The 15372-nt window shown below is 46.0% G+C and overlaps 1 protein-coding gene across 1 annotated transcript in view; it reads right to left on the bottom strand.

The window, feature by feature from the left end:
• Window positions 1-15372, bottom strand: part of Tram2 (translocation associated membrane protein 2) — a 77111-nt gene that overhangs the window by 24508 nt on the left and 37231 nt on the right. Inside the window, exon 2 of the mRNA XM_052745361.1 lies at window positions 12159-12222. Coding sequence (XP_052601321.1) covers window positions 12159-12222 — 64 coding nt within the window. The remainder of the gene's footprint in view (window positions 1-12158; window positions 12223-15372) is intronic.

Here is a 15372-nt window from a genome sequence, read left to right as displayed (position 1 = left end):
AATATTTTATATGGAATAGGGTCTATCTAGGAGTAAGAAGCTAAAATGAGGTCATTAGGGTGGGGATTCATTTCAATATGATTTGTGTCCTTAAAAACCCAGGAAATAATGACACAGAGACAGACACCCAGGAGGACGATGACATGAAGAGGCGTGGAGGTGGCAGCCATCCATAAGCCAATGAGAAGGGCTCTTTCCCCGACAGGTACAGAAGGAACCATCACTGATGACGCCACGGATTCAGATTTCTAGCCCCCAAAACTGTGCCTTGTGGCATTTTGTGACCGGGACCTGAGGAAACACATTCTCTTTCTATGCAAGGGTCACAGAATGAAAGACCTGGCTAACAATTTCCCAGGCTACCATTTGGCCTCGTAGTGCATGTTTTGGAATTCATTTTCTTCCATTTGATAGCAACTTAGGAAGACCAAAAAATGTTTTTATAGCATGCAAAAGAAGCAGCAAAGGTGAGGGAAGACTACAGAGGATTTAGGAACAGAAGGCCATGGCTTCTGGATTGTCTCCTTGAAGAACCAGCGCCCTCTCTGTGAGGCTGCAAGGAAATCTATCAAGGATTTCCCAGTGTCAGACACGTGCTTCAGATCCTTCTAATCCACAGCCTGTGGTTTCTTATAATGCACCCTGGATATGACACAACATTCAGTAGGCTGTCCTGCTGCAGATCACTTATGGATGGGGGGACACGCGGACTTCAGAAAAAAAAAGTCACCAAGAGTCAGGAAGAAAAAGTCACTCCTGCTATGGATAGCTGTATGCTGTGAATATGTTGCTCTGGCTGCTTGATGAATAAAGTGCTGGCTGGCCGGTGGCCAGGCAGGAAGTATAGGCGGGACGAAGAGAGAGGAGAATTCTGGGAACAGGAGGGCTGAGTCAGGAGACACTGTCAGCTGCTGCCATGAGAAGCAGGATGTAGGGTACCAGTGAGCCACGAGCTATGTGGCAAGGTATGGATTTGTGGAAATGGGTTAATTTGAGGTGTAGGAGCTGGATGGCGGGAAGCCTGAGCCATTAGCCCAAACAGTTTAAATAGTGTGAGCATCTGTGTGTTTATTTGGATCTGAGTGGTTGCAGGCCCAGGCGGGACTGGAGATAACTCCAGCTACATACTCCTGCAGGATTACATGAAACAGAAGCAACAACAAAAAAAGTAGAGTTTTTCTTTACATTTTAAATTTTAAGTTAATTCATGGCCTTTACTGATACCAAAATAACAATCTCAGCAAACCTGTAAATCGAAGGACAAAAAAAAAATTGTTGTAAAAACAACTGACTAGAAGAAAATACCAGCTAGACAGCACAAGGAAACACAAGAAAGTTCCGATCTAGAGGCACGGGGAGGTAAAGATCACAGAAACAAAATTACGTCAAACTGAGAGGTGGGGGTCTGAGTCAGAGGGTATGGTAAGGAAGGAAACAGCGAGATACCAGTGTTCCCATCAAGGGTCAAGCCAGCCAACAACCCAGCAGCTCAGAGCTTCTACTAAGTTAAGCCTGCGGAAGCTCCACACTGAATGGCATAGACCAGTGCTTCTCAACTAACCCTTTCAGTCAGGTTCGAATGACCCTTTCACCGGGGTGGCATATCAGATATTTACCTTACGATTCATAACAGTAGCAAAATTACAGTTATGAAGTAGCAATGAAATAATTTTATGGTTGGGGGGGGTCACCATGACATGAGGAGCTGTATGTATTAAAGGGTCCACAGCGTTCAGAAGGCTGAGAACCCCTGGCACCAACTCTCCAGGCTATAAACAGGGGACTGGATGGAATCAAGGCTCTGCTGGAAGTTGACACATCCACATGTACATGGACTCACTCAGTTTCTGAAGCATCATGAAGCCGAGTGCTTATGATTTGTTCCTTCTTCTGAACAGTTGTTTAGCTTGCTAAATTTTAGTTATTGAAATGAAAATCAAGTCCAGACTTGACCATAATTCCTGGGAGGAGGCTTCCCACGGCGGACACAATGGGGGACTGGCTTTAGCTTTCTTTTCATACAGAGGTACCCTGAGCCAAAAGTGGTCTTGGTAGCCATTTAGCACAAGGTGAGGACAAAGCCAGCTCTGTGTCTCACAAGTTGGCTTCTCCACGTGACAAACCCAGCCTTTCTACAGTTTTCTGGGCCCTAGAGCTGTATGAGGTACAGACAGTCCAGCCTCCCTCTGCTCTTCCTGCTCATCCATGAGAACATCAATCAACTCCCTGGGCCCAGTTCCACCCATTGTAAAAGGATCAGGCCACTCCCAATCTTCCACAGCTGTAAGGGTCACAGGTCCAGGTTGGAGCGTGTTCACTGTAAGCGGCTTCCATCTCCAGAGCCACTGCTGCCCACCTGTCCTTCCCTTTTTTGTTCTCTCTGAGCTCATCTTACAACAGGGGCTTGGTTTGATATGTGATGCCAATCTTTCAAGTGTATGACAAGAGACAGTACTAATGCCTGCCTGGCCAGCAGAGAAAACAAGCCATTCAGATCCCTCGACAAAAGCCTTGGGCTGAATGAGGCTGTTTTCACAGGCCGTATGTCTCATCCCAGAAAGGGCTAGAAAACAGGAGTCAAGCTATGGGGTAGGAGGTTCCCGGGCTTTCTACCTCTTCATGCTGCAAAACACAGCGTGGTAGATACTAATGGTCAAAGTGACAGAAATGGACGGAATGAGAGGACGGGTCTATCACCTTGGCCATTATAAAATAAGGCCTCCTGGAAGAGAGATCCCTCCGTGCCAGCCTTGTTGTTCTTTGTGGAAAGCAGCAGGCAGGCCCAGGACCCTCAAAGCTACCAGGGGGAGGGTTTATTTTTGTTTACACTTCCACATCACTGTTCATTGTTAAAAAATCAGGGCAGAAACTCAAACAACGTAGGAAACTAAAGGCAAGAACTGACACAGAGGCCATGGAGGAGTGCTGCTTTCTGGCTTGCTCCTTGTGACTTGCTCAGCCTGCTTTGTTACAGCACCCAGGACATCAGCCCAGGGGCGGCAGCACCACAGTGACCTGGGCCATCCCACGTTAATCACTAATTAAGAAAATGCCCTAAAAGCTTGCCCACACCGTATCTTATAGAAGCAATTTCTCAATTGAGGTTCCCCCATCTCAGATGACTCTAGCTTGTGACAAGCTGACATTAAAAACTAGGTTGCACATACACTGTACCACAAAAGTGTTCATGATTTCTGGGGAGCTTCAGGCCCAGCTGAAACCCAAGTCTACTCAGTCATACTTCCCTCCTCTTCCACCCCACCCCACCAAATAGTTACAGTGTGGTGGTTCCAATGAGAATGGCCCCCATAGGCTCATATATTTAAATGCTTGGTCCCCAGCTGGTGGAATTGTTTGGGAAGGATTAGGAGGTATGGCCTTGTTGGAGGAGGTGTGTTACCACTTCTGGTTAGCTCTCTCTCTCTGCCATGTGCTTGGGGACCAGATGCAAGCTCTGGGCTGTCGCTTCAGCACCATGCCTGCCTGCTGCCATATTCCCACCGTGAACTCTAATCCTCTGAAACTGTAAGCAAGCCCCCAGTAAATTTTCTTCTTCTTGGTCATGGTGTCTCTTCACAGCAATAGTGAAGTAACTAAGAAAAACCAAATAATATAGAAATACCACCGGGCGGTGGTGGCGCACGCCTTTAATTCCAGTACTCGGAAGGCAGAGGCAGGCAGATCTCTGTGAGATCAAGGCCAGCCTGGGCTACAGAATGAGTTCCAGGACAGGCTCCAAAGCTACACAGAGAAACCCTGTCTCGAAAAACAAACAAACAAAAAGAAATAAAAAAGGAAAAAAAAAGAAATATCAAACAATACAAAAAACCAAAACTGAAAGAGAAAAGAAAGATAGAAATGAGTAACCAGACTTAATGGCTCTCCTCATCTTCCCTTTGAGAGCCCAGGAGCATTTGAGAGACTACCTGCAGTTCCTGCCCTGCATAATTTACACCTAACTTATCTAACTTCATTGGGCACAGACTCCTCCCCAGTTTTCACTGGGGAGCTTGCTATAGGTGGGTGCTGCTACAGAAGGAGGCCTAAGAGTCTGCATTTCTAATGAGTTCCCAGGTCGTGCTGAAGGTCTTGATTTACAGAAAATCTATGTTGCAAATACTTAAGGGGACCTCTAGTCGAGGCAATGACCATCAGTTTTGCGAAGGATGGGGGTGCCCTAGATGTTAAATCATTTGCCAAAAACATTTAGCAGATCAGAGACACAACCCAAATAAATACTTAAAAAAATTGCTGGGACCTAAAAGCTCAACTATTCTACATTAGAAGGGAGGCCAGCAGGTGAGGAGTCACTGAGGGAAAGAAACAAACCTCTCTTAGTTTCTGACCATGATACCAGATACTTGTGGAATTCTAAAGAGAAAGTCAAACTCAATGTATCTAATGAAGTTAAGACTAGGTAGCCAAATACACACACACACACAGGCCACAGAGTTAAATTTGAATTTCATATAAACAATGATTGATTTTTCCTGGGTGTGTGAGACACATGTCCATAATCTCAATACCTGGAAGGTTGAGGCAGAAGGATTCCTGTGAGTTTGAGCCAGCCTGGACTACAGGGTGATCAAATACCAGGCCAGCCAAGGCTACCTAACAAGACCCCATTTCCCACAAAACAAAAACGCTTTAATTTCCTAGACTCATAATTATATTTTCTATAATTGTGTCCCATGCGTTACCTGAGCTATATTTTTTAAAATATGTTTATGTGAAATTCAAATAGTCCTGGCTTTTGTGTTTGCAAACTCTGGCAACCCTCACAGCATACCAAAGAGAAGTATTGAGAAGAGCTGGGATTTGGTTGGGGGGATGGGGCGGGACTTCCTGTTTTATCAAGTGTCAACCTTAATTAAGGTCAGCCTTCAGGATGTCAGTACGACAGGCATTGCAGCCTCTCCCAGTCACTGCTGTGGTCACCTCTGCAGGAGCCTCATTTGCCCATCACAATGCAACAAAACCATCAATTTGCAGCTAGTCTACCTTGCAACTGGAACGTGGTCCGGGCTAATTTGTGTCTCTCTTAGAATTCAAACTTTGATATACTACCTCCTGGCACCCTAGGATGTGACCTCATTTGAAATCAGGCTCTTTACCTATGTCTTTACATCATCGTTAAGATGAGGCCATCATGGACTAGGGAAATTTGACAGAGACTGGTATGCACATGGAGGGAGCGGCATGCGAAATTGATGTGGAAAGAAGCTGGGAACAGATCTTCCCTCATACCCTCACAGGGAGAAAGGCCTGAGTCCCATGGATCTCAGATGCCAAGACTCCAAACCGAGAGAAAATAAATCACCCATGATTAGGCCGTTAAGTTTACTCAGGATGAGAAGTGTAGGATTCTTGAAGCTGGAGCAAGAGAGTAGGAAAAAAACAATAGACCGGGAAGACTGGTCAGAGAAGAGCCTCTCCAACACCGCGGATATGTTGAGTTCCTTCAACCTGAAAACCCCAGGCAGGAAGACCCAGGGATTCACAAAGGAGAGCTGAGCCTGGTAGCACACATCTATCACCGCAGCGCTTGAGAGGCTGAGAAGGAGTTGGTTCAATGCAGCAGGGAAGAGCAGGGCTCCTGGACTGCCATGTGCACAAAACTTCCACCTCACCGAAATTCAATTTTAAACACGAACTCATGAGACATTCATTATAAAGAAGAGATTTTTAAAAGGCAGAGCTTACTCTGGTTATACTTAAAAAAAAAAAAAAAAAAAAAGGGATAGATTTCTAAGCACTTCCTGCCCTAAGGAGATTTGTGAGGAGGGATTTAGAAATCATCACCTTAACAATCCTGTTATTGTAAAATGTTTTTGTCCCATGAGAAGTTTGCTTTCCTGCCGGCCAGGCAAAAAGGCATTACCATACTGGGCTGGTCACCACAGGTACTCAAAACAAAATGAAGCGCGCTATTCTGATTTCAATTAGCTCCTGCCATTTTTGCTTGTCACATTTCAACTAGTCCCAAATGGTAAGATTTCCACAACAGATAGACAACTGAACCATCCCTTCCCTTCCCTTTCCAAAGTAACTGAAGCCCTCCATCTGGCGGGCACTCTAATGGGCCTTCACCAGGGGTGCACGGACCTAGAAGGGCTTCACCAGGAACAGAATTCAATAGTTACATCTTGGAAGATGCCAACCCCAGCTGCTGTGGGCTCACTGGCTACACTCAGCCACTAGCACACCCCAGGCATTTATTTCTCGATTGAGAGTGTCTACATCTACACACGCCGATCCCTCAGGACTGTCCTGTCTTCTATATTCACAACTGCACGCTCTCCAATCCCACTATAAATCAGCTTTTTGGAAGGCTATGTCACCAGGCTTTTTTTTTTTTTTTCTTCACCTCATAGCTCTGTGTATTCCCCTCACCACCCCATCGCAATTATAATTATCTGCTTATTTATTATCCATTTTTTTTTATCTCCCTTAAATTGTTTTACAACCAAGGCTGGCACATAGGACACACAGAACTATTTCTCTAGAGTGAGCAATTAACTAATTAAACTAATAACACATGATAGTGGCACACTCCCAAGACTCAATGGGAAGTTCTTTATGCCCAGCAGCTCTGACTTGGGCCTAGCCTGAAACACAGTCTACACTTGTCATCCCGACGGTGAAATAGATGTTTAAGGCATTGCTTTCTGTCTAATTTCTTCAAGAAGGAGTTAAAAGGATGCCTTAGGCACATGCGTGTTCAGTTTTCTTACTTTTGTGTGGCTGTAACAACACCTGACAGGAACAACCTAAAAAAAACCAGTTGTGTCGGTGCCTACCTGTAACCCCAGCACCAGGGAGGCAGAGACGGGAGGATGGCCACAAGTTCAAGGCTTACTGAGTCTAGTGAGTTCCAGCTCAGTCAGGGCTACACAGCCAGATTCTGTCTCAAATTAATCCTCAGTGTGGGAGAAGGTCTTTGCCAACTACGTATTAGACAGGGGATTAATATCTAGGATAAATAAAGAACTGCAAAAATTAAACAGCCAACCCCACGCCAACCATCCAATCAGACATGAGCTCATGAACTAAACAGTCAGCTCTCAAAGGAAAAAATCACGAAAGGAAAAAAACATTTGAAAAAATGTTTACTATTCTGAGTCACTAAGGACATTCAAATTAAAACTGACTGGAGACCCCTACCTCACGCCAGTCAAAATGGCTATCATCAAGAAAACAATCGACAACAAATGCTGGCTAGGATATATGGGATGTGTTGGTGGGCACGTAAATCCACACAGCCACTGTGCAAGTATACACCCAAGGACTCCGTGTCGGAATCCCACACAGACGCTGGCACAGCCACATTAAATGATTGCACTATTCTCACTAGCTAAGAAATGGAACCAGCACAGATGTCCATCAGCAGATACGTGAGTAGAGTAAATGTGGAATTTTATTTAGCCATAAAAACAAGCGAAATCAGGATATTTGCAATAAAATGGACTGAGCTGAAGATTATGTTAAATAAAACAAGACAGGCCAGGCACAGTGGCGCACGCCTTTAATCTCAGGACATGGGAGTCAGAGGCAGGCAGATCTCTGTGAGTTCCAGGCCAGGCTGGTCTACGAAACGGGTTCCAGGACAGCTAGAGTTGTTATACACAGAGAAACCTGTGGTGATATTTTATGTGCTGAAATGTGGCTATATTTTATTTGTATGTTAATAAATAAAGTTTGCCTAGAGATCAGAGGAAATAGCAAGGCGTTTTAAGTAAACACAAAAGTCAGGCAGTGGTAGCACACGCCCTTAATCCTATCACTTGGCAGGCAGGGGCTCTGTGTGTTCAAGGCCACACTAGGGAACAGAGCCAAGCATGGTGACACACGCCTTTAATCCCAGTACCAACCATAGAGACCTGGAGGTTTGTACAGACAGGCAGTGACAAGGAAGTGAGTTAGCTGGGCTAAGAGCCAATGAGAGGGCAGAACAGCAAGGCAATAAAAGCCTGGGTAGACAGGAAGTGGTGGCATTTTGGAAGCTGCAGAGCTGGTGAGGAAAGGCTGGTTGGTGGCTCTCACTATTTCCCTGATCTCTAAGGCTTTCACCCTATATTTGGCTCCGTGTTTTTTATTTAATAAAACCACTTAGAAAATTGGCTACAGAAACCCTGGCTTGAAAAAAAATTTTTTTAATTAAAAAAATTAAATAAAACAAGACAATTTTGAGGAATCTATATTTAAACTTGTGTGTGTGTGTGTGTGTGTGTGTGTGTGTGTGTGTGTGTGTGTCTTATGAAAGTAGAAAGAAAGAAGTAATGTAACATCTGTTCCAGGAAAGCAAAGGGAGTCCGTGTCAAGAAGGGAGGGGACCAAGAAAAGGAAGGCATGGCATGGGGGAAGACCATGGGAGAGGGGTGAGGAAGGACAAAGCGTAATAACACAAATGTATGATAACGCTAATGAAACCCATCATTAAAAAATAACAATTAGGGCTGGAGAGATGGCTCAGGGATTAAAAGCATGGGTGGCTCTTTAGGGGACCCAGGGTGGATTCCCAGCACCCTCATGGTAGCTCACAACTGTCTGTAACTCCTGTTTCAGGGGATCCAATGGTGTCGTACTTCTGAGGACACTGCACATACATGTACACATGCAAGCAAAACACCCATACACATAAAAGAATATTCTTATTTTACTTCGGAGAAACAGAAACCCAGAGGCAGTGAGTCTGAGTGTGGGTGGCAGTTGTGTGACATCATCAAGAAGCCACGTTTCTTTCATTTTACATTTTGTCATCCTGAGATGTTACTGTATAGTTCAATGGGGTTAATGGAATGACTAAAGTTGTGTCTAACTTTCAGAGAAGGAAGAGGAAAAACAAAATGCTCCCAACCCAGCAAGGCTCATGAAGAGCCCTCTTCCAGTGGAAGAAAGAAAAGGGATGGGAGAGGAGGGGATGAAGGAAGGAATCGTGCATTAGCTGCTCACTTTTTAAGATTTTCAAAATGTCAGACTGTTAGGGAATGTTAGCATTCTGGCCTGCCCCTCCGGGGACCCGCCCAGAGTCCTGACCACATCATCTTACCTAAAGTCTCCTTTAAGAGAAAACCCCTCCCCCTTCTCTCTCTTTCTATTCCTTCCTCTCTCCCTCTCTCTCCTTCCATGAGGCTGCACCACCTCCGCTTTCTCTCTTTCCTTCTCTCTCTCTCTCTCTCCTCTCCCTTCCCCCTTTAATAATAAAACTTTCCATGCAGATATGACGTCTGCATGGTGTGAGTAACTTCCCACCTCGCTACACCGTTGCCTTCCACGTCTGCATGGTGTCCCTCATCCGCCATGGGGCACCTTGGCTCAAACCCACCAAGGCCGCTGTGTGCCCTTTTACAACACAGACTACAACAATTATTATCACATGGGAAAGATCCATCACATTCTAATAGCAAAACAGCAAGTATCAATCAGTATCTAAAAATATTTTAACTGGAGTTCTTACTTAGTGATGGGATCATATGTGGTCATTATCTTCTTGTCTATACTATATACATTTTCTCTAAGAGTTATGTAATGCTTGTGTAAATGCATTGTGGGGGGGGAACATGTATTTAAATTTTAACCCAGTAACCAAAGGTTAAATAATATACGATTCTATGACTTGGTGTGGTGACTCACCTGTACTCCTAGCACTTGAAGGCTGAGCCAAAGGATTTCCTTGAGTTCAAGACCAGCCTGGCTTAATATTGTGTGAGACCCTGTCACAAAAATCTAAACATACATACATACACACACACACACACACACACACACACACACCCCTATGCATGTAAGTACCTATGGCAACAAATTCATAGAGAAAAGAGAATGATGGTTGTTACAGGGAGTCATTGTTTAGTAACTAAAAGTTCAGTTCTGCAAGATGAAAAGAGTTCTTGATATGGAAAGTAGCATAATGTGAATGTACTTAATACAATCATACTACACACTTAAAACTGGATGCGATAATAAATTTGGGGCTAGACAGGGTGGAACATGCCCAGCTACTAGGGAAATACTACTATGCCCAGCTATTTTACCACACTTTAAAAACTAAATATTTAAACTGCTCACTTATAAGTACAACTGGTTCTATGTGTTTCTCACAACTGACAGATGACGGGAATGAAAGAAGCCTGACACTGATCTTGGACCACGTGGCACACTGAGCAACAAAATTCATCGTGCCAGCCAGTACTAGAGTGTGCACTGGAATGCACACGTGTCTGGCCATAGCATTTCCTGGTTCCCCAGGCTGAGAGAGGTCCTCAAGTTTCTCTTCCCATAGCAAAGAACGTTCTCCCTCTCTTACCATGATCTCTCAGTTTGACTCACCAAAAAAGGAACTGTATTACAGATGCAGCAGCAAGGATGCTCTCAGTGTCTGCTTACATTGGCTGCAGGGATGAACTCAGGCAAAATTCATGGCTACACCTTTATGGGCCAAAGAGTCATGCATTGACGCCCTCACCCCCGCCCCCCAATCCTTGAGGTATACCTGTTGGAGCCAGAAAAAGGACCCTTATATAAAAGTCAAGTCCATTCACCTCTCTACTACCAAATGGTGAGAGAAGAAGCCAAACTCCCTTCTTCCTTCATCAAGGAAGGAAGGGACCTTACTATTTTACAGCTGAGAGGGACTGTAACCTGATTCCTAGGCTGAGACCCCAGAACCCTAAGGCTGCAGAAACATGGCCCAAAAGCTGAACCTGGCCAGCAGATGTATTGACTTATTTCTATTGACTTTCCTGCATTTTTTTTTTAACTTTCTGTGGCATTTACAAAATTAGCTGCCAACATTTAAAAAGCGAGGTGTTTACACACAGGAAGAAATAGTTTCTGGTTCTCTTGGGATAAAAATTATCTCAAGAGACACAACTTCAGCTATTGTGATGACCTAACTTGATTGTCTTCTTGAATAGATTGAGAAATGCCTGGAGATTAGGAGAGCATGGCTCTGGTGTGTCAGTCTGGTGTCAGAACCTGAGGACTCAGACCTATTCAAATGATGAACCCTTGATACAGTCATAATGTGATGGTAACACTGGCAAATGGCAAGATGAGCTGGAGCTTTCCTGGAAGAAGTAGATTCCTGGGTGTGCACCCCAGCAGGTATCTTGCCCCAGCCCCCTTCCTGTATTTGTTAGCATTCAGACCCACTTCTTGTAATCCTGGCCAGTAAGCAGATAATATACTGGCCCACCCAGCATCCTGAGGTCATCCTACATTCTATACCCTTTAAGAAAGGACTCCTCCTCTCTCTCTCTCTCTCTCTCTCTCTCTCTCTCTCTCTCTCTCTCTCTCTCTCTCTGTCTCTGTCTCTCTCTCTCTCTCTCTTTGCCCTCTAGCCACAGGGTAGCACACCTCCCCACTCCTCTCCCGCCCTCCCTCTCCCCCCCTCCCCCGCCCCATTTCTCTGCCCCCTACATGGCATCTCTGTCTGTCACCCACTGTGGGGCACCTTGGCTCCACCCACCAAGGCCTCATAACAGTAGTCAGCCCTTTCCCTGCTTCCTTTACGCCATGGGCTGAAGAACTCTTCTCGGCCATATGCTTCTGCCACCATTATGGTGGCTCAGGCACACCGAACCACGAAGCCACAACAGGAGCCCTCTGAAGCTGTGAGCTGAAACAATCATCCCTGAGGTTGTTTCTGTTAGGTATTTGGTCACAGTGATGATAAGAGTGACCGTATAGGCACTCTGGGTTTACAGCAACCTCTGGGCCGGTGACCGGTTGGAAACGAGCAGCAGCTATCATTTCAGAATGGGCCCACTCTCCCCCTGCTCTGTTCCCATGTGGCCCTGCTACTCCTTGAGTTGGAGCCCCATAACTGGACTGGAAGCTGCTAGTGAAGACCACGTGGCACTGGGAACCAGGACAGCTAGGCTCTCTGCTGCTCTTGCAAAGACTAGATACAGGTCAGCTTGTGGTGTGACAATTACGGTCAGCGGCCTTCATGAAATGGCCCTGCGTGAAGGAAGACACGGTTTACTTCTAATCCGAGAGAGAGAGAGAGAGAGAGAGAGAGAGAGAGAGAGAGAGAGAGAGAGAGAGAGAGAGAGAGAATCTGAAAAGTTCCCGGGTCTAAAGCAAAAGAGAAGTTTCTCCCATCTTCGGGGTTAAGAGGACCAGGAGAGGTAAAGAGCAGTGCTTTTTCTTACCTGCGGTGGGCACACTAACATTATACTGAGGTAAAATAAATAGGAAGGCAGTCTTGGCTGTGACCTGGAAAACAAAGGAGAAGAGTTCCTGTTTACTTTCATGGCCACATCAAAAGGAACAGGAAGAGGCTGGTCCCTGCCCTGGGGCCCATCCTTTACATCAGCATTCCCACTCCAGGATGCAGGGTGCTTACCTACCCCACAGCTAGCACTGGTTTTGATCCGCCCCTCCCAGGACCTGTGCGGGGTGGGGGGTGGGGGGGGGTGGGAGGGGGGAGGAAGCAAAGCCATCCTGGGCCCCAAATAATGGCTACACTTGTGTTCACTGTAGATGGAATGAAGCAAGCTGTATCGGCAACGGGTAGTCCAAACCGTTCTGCCATTCACTGGTTCGTGTATTGATTTAGTTCTGGGCACCCGGCTCTGTGGAAGGTCACAGCTTTAAACAGCTCCGAAGCTGACTTCCCAGACATTTCAGTTGCCTGCACACTGGACAGCAGCCCTGATGTTTTAAACTCAAGCTTCAGAAAAGGTGGCTTCCAGCAGCTCGTTTCACATTTACCCTCCTACTGAACAGGGAAAGGACCTCTCAACCCCCACGATAGTGGTTTGTTATTTTTGAAAGCTGCCTTTAGAGACTGTGGTCCCAATCTGGTTACGAATAGTCAAATCTGTACTTGGGACCGTTTACAGCAGGGGCGAGATGACCAAATGTGGAGGTCTGAAGTGGAGATGCAGATGTAGCCACGAGGAAGTCATTCCACACCCAGAACCAAATCCCTGGTCTATAAAGTCATGGATATGTGCCGCTCCTCAGCTGCGTGCTACAGACTGGAGTAGCAATGATCTCTCTCTCTCTATTGGCATTGTTTCAAATTCCACAGATGTACAGACAGGACCAAGAAGCACTCTGCGAGACACGCACAAGGTCAGGGGAGGAGAAGCCACTTCCCCAGAGGTTCTGAAGATACTTCCTCAGCCAGGGGTTATGGGTTCTCCTCCAAAGCAGAGGGCAGAAAGTTGTGTGCACAGCGTGGGGCGGGGGAGGTGGGGGATACACCAGGCCACAGTCAAATCAGTGTGGAAACAGGTGAAGGAAGGCTTCCTAAACACATCAGGCAGGGATGGGTGACTACCCTTAGCCTATTCTACGGAGTCAACCTTCTCCTTTAAGGAGAAAAGGACTCGTTACTCTATAGTTAGGTATCATTTACTTCTTAGAGGTAGCTATGTACAAAGTGTTCATACATCTGTGTTCATGCCTTATGTGTGCTCTATCAAGTTTGTAGGGAAAGAACAAATAAGATCAGGCATGAGAAGGTGCTCTTCCCCACCCCACCCCCCCACCCCCACTGAAACTGATTCTTGGTCCTTAAGACCTTGTTCTACATTCCTGACCTCCTTCCAGTCCAACTGCCTGCTTGTTCCTTACAATAATGAGCTTGGCTCAAGCGCAAAGACTCTACTCACAGGCTCCTCTTCTTCTGCTACTCCCCACAACTTGTCAGTATCTGTCTCTTGCATCCATCATGCTTCCCCTCAAATGTGACACTCTGCAGGGCCTTTGGCTACTCCTAGAGAAGGTCACTTCCTTACAGGCAGCAGCGCCCATATTATACTCTGCTGTTCTACCATCTCCACAAAGAGGGCCATGACCTCCTGGAAGGCAGGGATCCTGTCATCTCAGTTTTCACCGCATGCCCTCCCAAATAGCTAACCCAGACTCGGTGAGTGTTCAGGTACGGCTCACTGGCCAAGACGAAGAACGAAATGCACTCAGCTTCCTTTAACGACAGGTCCCCAGTCTCTAGTGGGAACTGCCCTCTGTCACCAATGGCCTTTTCCTTAGGACCCATCCAACTCTGAGGCTACCCTCTCCTGGCTTGTATCTCCTGAATGGGGCTGGTGAGTATGCTAGGCAGTGCCACAGGTCTTCTGCTGTGGTATCTGTTGTCTGTCCCTGGAGGAGCTGTGGACCTACAGTAGTGTGAGCCCCCAGAGGGCCTCTTTAAGTTGGACAGCATCCATTTCCCAGAAGCATTGTAATTCTATGTGTGGAGCACCACTGTTCAGCCATGCCTGTGACGGAGCTCCTGAAAGAACTAGAAATTTTTTCTATATCCAGGCCATACCCCCAGGCAACTACACGAGACCCTCACAGTTGGCTGGCTCATCAGCATTTGGTCCAGCTCCCACAGCATTCTAACATGCAGCCAAGTCTGGGAGCCATTACACTTAAAACAAACAAACAAGACAAGACAAATAAATAAAGCGCAGGAAGTAGGCATCTGGACTGGGAATTACATACATTTCTGCTCTAGCCCTGCATATGCAGTCAATTTTCATTCACGGCAGTTCTATGCAACCGTGGCAAACACGGAACTCTGAAACGCTGCGCCCAGGAAAAAATGCAGAATTGGGTTACTACAAACCAGTCACCTTTCACCAGGAGATCAACATACAGCCTTGCTTGGTGCCTGCTTCTAAAGGCCACCTTAGTTAATACACACTTAATACAGACTGTTGGTTCATTACCACTGAACTCATGGTCAATAGCACTGTAGCTCATGCCCAAAGGAGGCAACTGAGGACATACAGTTTCTTCCTAAGGCACATTGTCTTTTACTTAAGATTAGAAACATAGGTAGCATTTCAGGAAAATACTTAGGGGCCATCACACAAAGAATGAAATCCCACAAACATCGCGAAATGCAAAACCATGGCCCTAAATAGACTTCAACCAGGATGATTTGTTTACAGTACGAGAGCTGAAACAGGAAGGCAGGCCTAGTTTCACCTGAGCTGGCATCAAGGTTTTGCACCTGTGTACACAACCGTGGAGCGCCAGCTATGAATGTGGAGGTTACAGGCGAATTTTAGTCAATTAAGCAGACTCACACAGATGAAATCTACAATCAGTGATGGCTGAACATATCGGGACAAACCTGAATTTCAATTCTATTAGGGCCAAGATTGGTTTGTTTGTTTGGTGTTTGTGTGGGTGCACGCGCACGCATGCACAGGCACACACGTGGAGGCCAGAGGACAACTTTTCAGGAGTTAGGTCTGACCTTCCACCTTGTTTATAACTCAGTCTCTCTTGTTGTTTCTGCATATGTACACTTAGAGCTGATTCTCCTGTTTCCTCTTCTATCGCCCCACAAGAGTGCTAGGATTATAGATGTGAGCCACCAGATCCAGCTCTCATACTATG

The sequence above is a fragment of the Peromyscus californicus genome, unplaced genomic scaffold (assembly GCF_007827085.1).
Source record: "Peromyscus californicus insignis strain IS unplaced genomic scaffold, ASM782708v3 Scaffold_19__1_contigs__length_69161282, whole genome shotgun sequence".
Taxonomy (NCBI): Eukaryota; Metazoa; Chordata; class Mammalia; order Rodentia; family Cricetidae; genus Peromyscus; species Peromyscus californicus.
The sequence above is the reverse complement of the archived record's forward strand: the minus strand, read 5'-3'. Positions and strand labels throughout refer to the sequence as shown.